The 3,716-nt window shown below is 40.3% G+C and overlaps 1 protein-coding gene across 1 annotated transcript in view; it reads left to right on the top strand.

Moving 5' to 3' along the window:
- LOC123521665 (microphthalmia-associated transcription factor-like) overlaps positions 1 to 3,161 on the top strand; it is a 189,953-nt gene extending 186,792 nt beyond the window's left edge. Inside the window, exons 2-3 of the mRNA XM_045290119.1 lie at positions 1,338 to 1,587; positions 3,090 to 3,161. Of these exons, the coding sequence (XP_045146054.1) occupies positions 1,338 to 1,587; positions 3,090 to 3,161 (322 nt within the window). The remainder of the gene's footprint in view (positions 1 to 1,337; positions 1,588 to 3,089) is intronic.
- Positions 3,162 to 3,716: the final 555 nt, after the last annotated feature.

Raw genomic sequence — 3,716 nt, 5'->3', positions numbered from 1 at the left:
GTGAATCTACAATTATGGCAAAGTAAAAAGTTTAAGAAACAAACCAGCGGCTTGCTGTCCCTCTTTTCTGGATGCCGGGAGGGAGGTAGAGAGAGGTTGAGTAACTTGTTGATGTCATACACTGGAAGGATAAACCAGAGAAGACGTCTTCAGCAATATTAGGAGATCTTTTCTTCTTAACTCGTAGGAGTTCCTAGGTGGTGCACCTGGCCAAGCGCTTGGATCCCGAGTGGAAAACACCGGTGGTTCACACTTACCCAGAGGCATTTGGGAAGATAAGCCTGAGGGTCCAACTCTGAAAGCCCACAACCTGGAAGACGCCCATGGAGCTGGTCCACTCGGCACACAGGGGTCACCAGGAGTTTCAGTTGACTTGATGGCATCTACCAAGAGTGCTTCAGTATTTTAGGCAATTTGGGGGTAGAATAGGTACCCAGAAGCCCATTAAGACGAGGGCTCCTAAGGAACTTGCTGAATATATGGAGTGGAAAGCTTGCCAAAAACAGTCAGAAGAAAGAGTGGTGCAAAGAAAACCAGGCGGAGCAGAACTGTGTTGTCAGGCCAACCTGACCTCTGCCCTTCGCCCGGAAGACGGAGATCAAGTTCAGTGCTAACGTTCTGGCCTTAGTGCTGCTTTCCTTACTGATTTTTATTTCTCATGTCTTAGACAATTTTCTCTATGGCTAACTTCACCTTTTCTTTGAGCTTGTCCTTGTGACTAACTACGTTGGCCATCTTTTCAAGGGATTTCGATAGCTGTAGGATGAGTGATTTGACTAGATTCAGTTATCTACCAAAGCAAGTCAAGCAATTAATTTTTAAAAAGTATTGAGATGAAAATATGCATAACAAAGTGTGCACGCTATCAACCATTCCACATGTACATTTCAGTGACTTGGGTAACATTCTTCTGGTTGTGCCCCATTCTGACTCCTCCGCACAACTTCACCATTACATGAAGTGGTGTAGTTCTAATGTGGAAATCGGAGTGCCATTAAAACACATTGCCTCTAGGTACTCACTATCGAAGGTGGCACTGGAGTTGGTAGTGATGAGTACTGTGAAGAATAAAATGTAAAATAATAAAAATTATTGTCATTAAGCTGCATGCTAAACAAATGCCAAAATGGAATCAAGCTGACTTATTTTTATTCAATTACTAATGACTTAAATCCTGTCAACCTCTTGATTTTCAATTATGTGGAGTACCGTTCTGTGACTTGATTATATTTACACAGGCTCGTTTTATAGTTTGGTGCAATTTAGGATGCCCCAAGCTGCAAACGCAAGGTCTCTTTAGGAAATTAAATGTTGTATGTCTTTTTGCTTTCCCACAGCAATTCTGCAGAGCATCCTGGGGCCTCCAAGCCTCCGATAAGCTCCTCCGGCATGACATCACGCATCTTGCTACGCCAGCAACTCATGCGTGAGCAGATGCAGGAGCAGGAGCGCAGGGAGCAGCAGCAGAAGCTGCAGGCAGCCCAGTTCATGCAACAGAGAGTGCCACTGAGTCAGACACCAGCCATTAACGTCAGTGTGCCTAGCGCCCTTCCCTCTGCCACCCAGGTGCCAATGGAAGTCCTTAAGGTACGTGAGTGTCACTCTTGTCAGTCAAACCAGGCCTCTCTTCCCAAGGCTTTCTGTTGTCGAGGTGTTGTATTTCTATGAAGGAGCTCTGATGACTCCGTGCCTGGAGCGTTTGGTTGCCCCCCAAAAGATTGATGGTCAGAACCCACCCGCCACTCGGAAGGAGGAAGGTGTGGGAGTCTGGAAACGTGGGGGCAGGTCTAACCTGTCCTAGAGGTTGCGCTGCTTCAGAGTCAACTTGTGGCCATTGGGCTTGATTTAGTTTGGGGGTTTGTTTATCTGAATGTGTAAGTGATTATATTGACTCATCTGAATCATATTTGTGAACCGTGACTTCATTAGTTTCTACATGGCTTCTGTTTTGCTTTTTTTTGGTTAAAGGAAGGATGCAAACTAACTGAACATTCAATAACAAGCCTCAATAAGTGATACAGGCTTTATCAGTGTTCTGTGAAAACTCTCAGGTAGAAATAGGCATTTGCTGTAACAACATCTTTCTTTGGGAATGTTTTCCAATATCAGATTTATCAGAAATCAGGTCTTCCGGTAGCTCATATACCTTTAGTTCTTCCTAAATATATTCCATGCCTGTCCTTTAACTATTATTATTGCTATGTTCTTAGAACGTAAACTTGCCTATAGATTTGGAGATAAAACTGCCGAAGAGTATCCTGCTTTAATGACCAATGGCTTGCTGAATGGCTCGTCTACCTTTAGCCCTTTGATTTCAGCTAAGAATGGAAACTGCAGGAGCTTGTTAGCATCATTTTATTAAGGACATATAGCTTCCTAATTACTGGAAAAGTTGTAACAAGTCTAAGAATAGCGTTCATCCCTCTCTCTCTCTCACACTTAGCCTCCAACATCCCTTAGAGAGCGTCCTTGTTTAAAGATAAGCAGTCTAACTTTCTTAAATACAAGTAGTGCAAGGCAAGCGGAGAGAAAGGGAACACCCTTACTTTTGTGATTTGAAAATAAATAAGACCATTCACCAAAGTGATTTGTTCAAAAGTGTTACTGTTCTTTCAACAATGTGAACTTTACACGCTGGTGATTCGTTGTTGGCCTTTGCATTCACTTGTGCACACAGAAAAAGACATGTCGCACCATTTAAAGTTACTGCTTAAACAAATAGGGTGAGTGTGCGTTCTGTTTGGGAAGCAATAGGTGAGCCATACCAGGAAGTAGGAGAAAGGCTGTTCGAAAACAAATTTGAAGTAAAGTACTATTTTATTATTTTTAATAAATCATTTTACTGGGTGCTCTTACAGCTCATTTAGCAATGCATACATCAACTGTATCAAGCACATTTGTTAAAGTATTATTATTAAGGACTTTTAAAATAGACTGATGGGATAAATAAGGATGTGTTGATAGGGAAGGGAACTCCCAGGCTGTTGGGACAAACACGATCCAAAAGAATTAGGGTAAACTTTGTCATTAAGTGTTTTGCCACAATTAGTGTCTTTTTTCACTCATTGCCTCCCCTTTGTCCCCTTAAGTTAAGGAGGAGTTATCTCCAGAATGGATTATACATTGATTTTTCTGAAAGAAAAATTGATGATCACTATTGATTTGAGTTGTCTGGTGTTTATAGGAATCTTATTTGTTTTACTTAAATTGCTTAGAGTTGTATGCGCTAAGTAATAAGATGCAGAGCGATATGTTTATCCTATTCATGATAATGGTAATAATGGGATATGTTGTCAGTCTGAATGTTAATCTTTTAAAAGATAGGACGGGGATTTGTTCTAGTAGTTGTTTATGTACAAATAGAAGTGTTTGATATATATGAAAGCTTATTAATTAAAGACAACATTCCTATAAAGGGATTTGTAGTCTCTGGTGGGGGGGTTGCCTAAATTCAGTGTGATGAAACATTATTTGTATATCACCTTAAAATACACATCATTTCTAAATATTTGAATACTTAAATATATCTCATTTTGAAAATGATTAAAATTTGAATCGACATTAAATAGTTTGAGTAATATATCCTCTGGTTTGAGTAATTTTTCCAGTGTATTTCTCCGTTGTAATATTGGCTTGTGCTGTAATTTCCATTTAAGATATGCCAGAAAAATGTCCAGATTTGAAACCCAAATCAATTACTTGAACTGGATGATGTA

The sequence above is a fragment of the Echinops telfairi genome, unplaced genomic scaffold (genome assembly GCF_000313985.2).
Source record: "Echinops telfairi isolate 266 unplaced genomic scaffold, ASM31398v2 ScPeMD7_31;HRSCAF=116, whole genome shotgun sequence".
Lineage (NCBI taxonomy): Eukaryota > Metazoa > Chordata > Mammalia > Afrosoricida > Tenrecidae > Echinops > Echinops telfairi.
Note: the sequence above shows the minus strand (reverse complement) of the source record. Positions and strands in the feature narration are given on the sequence as shown.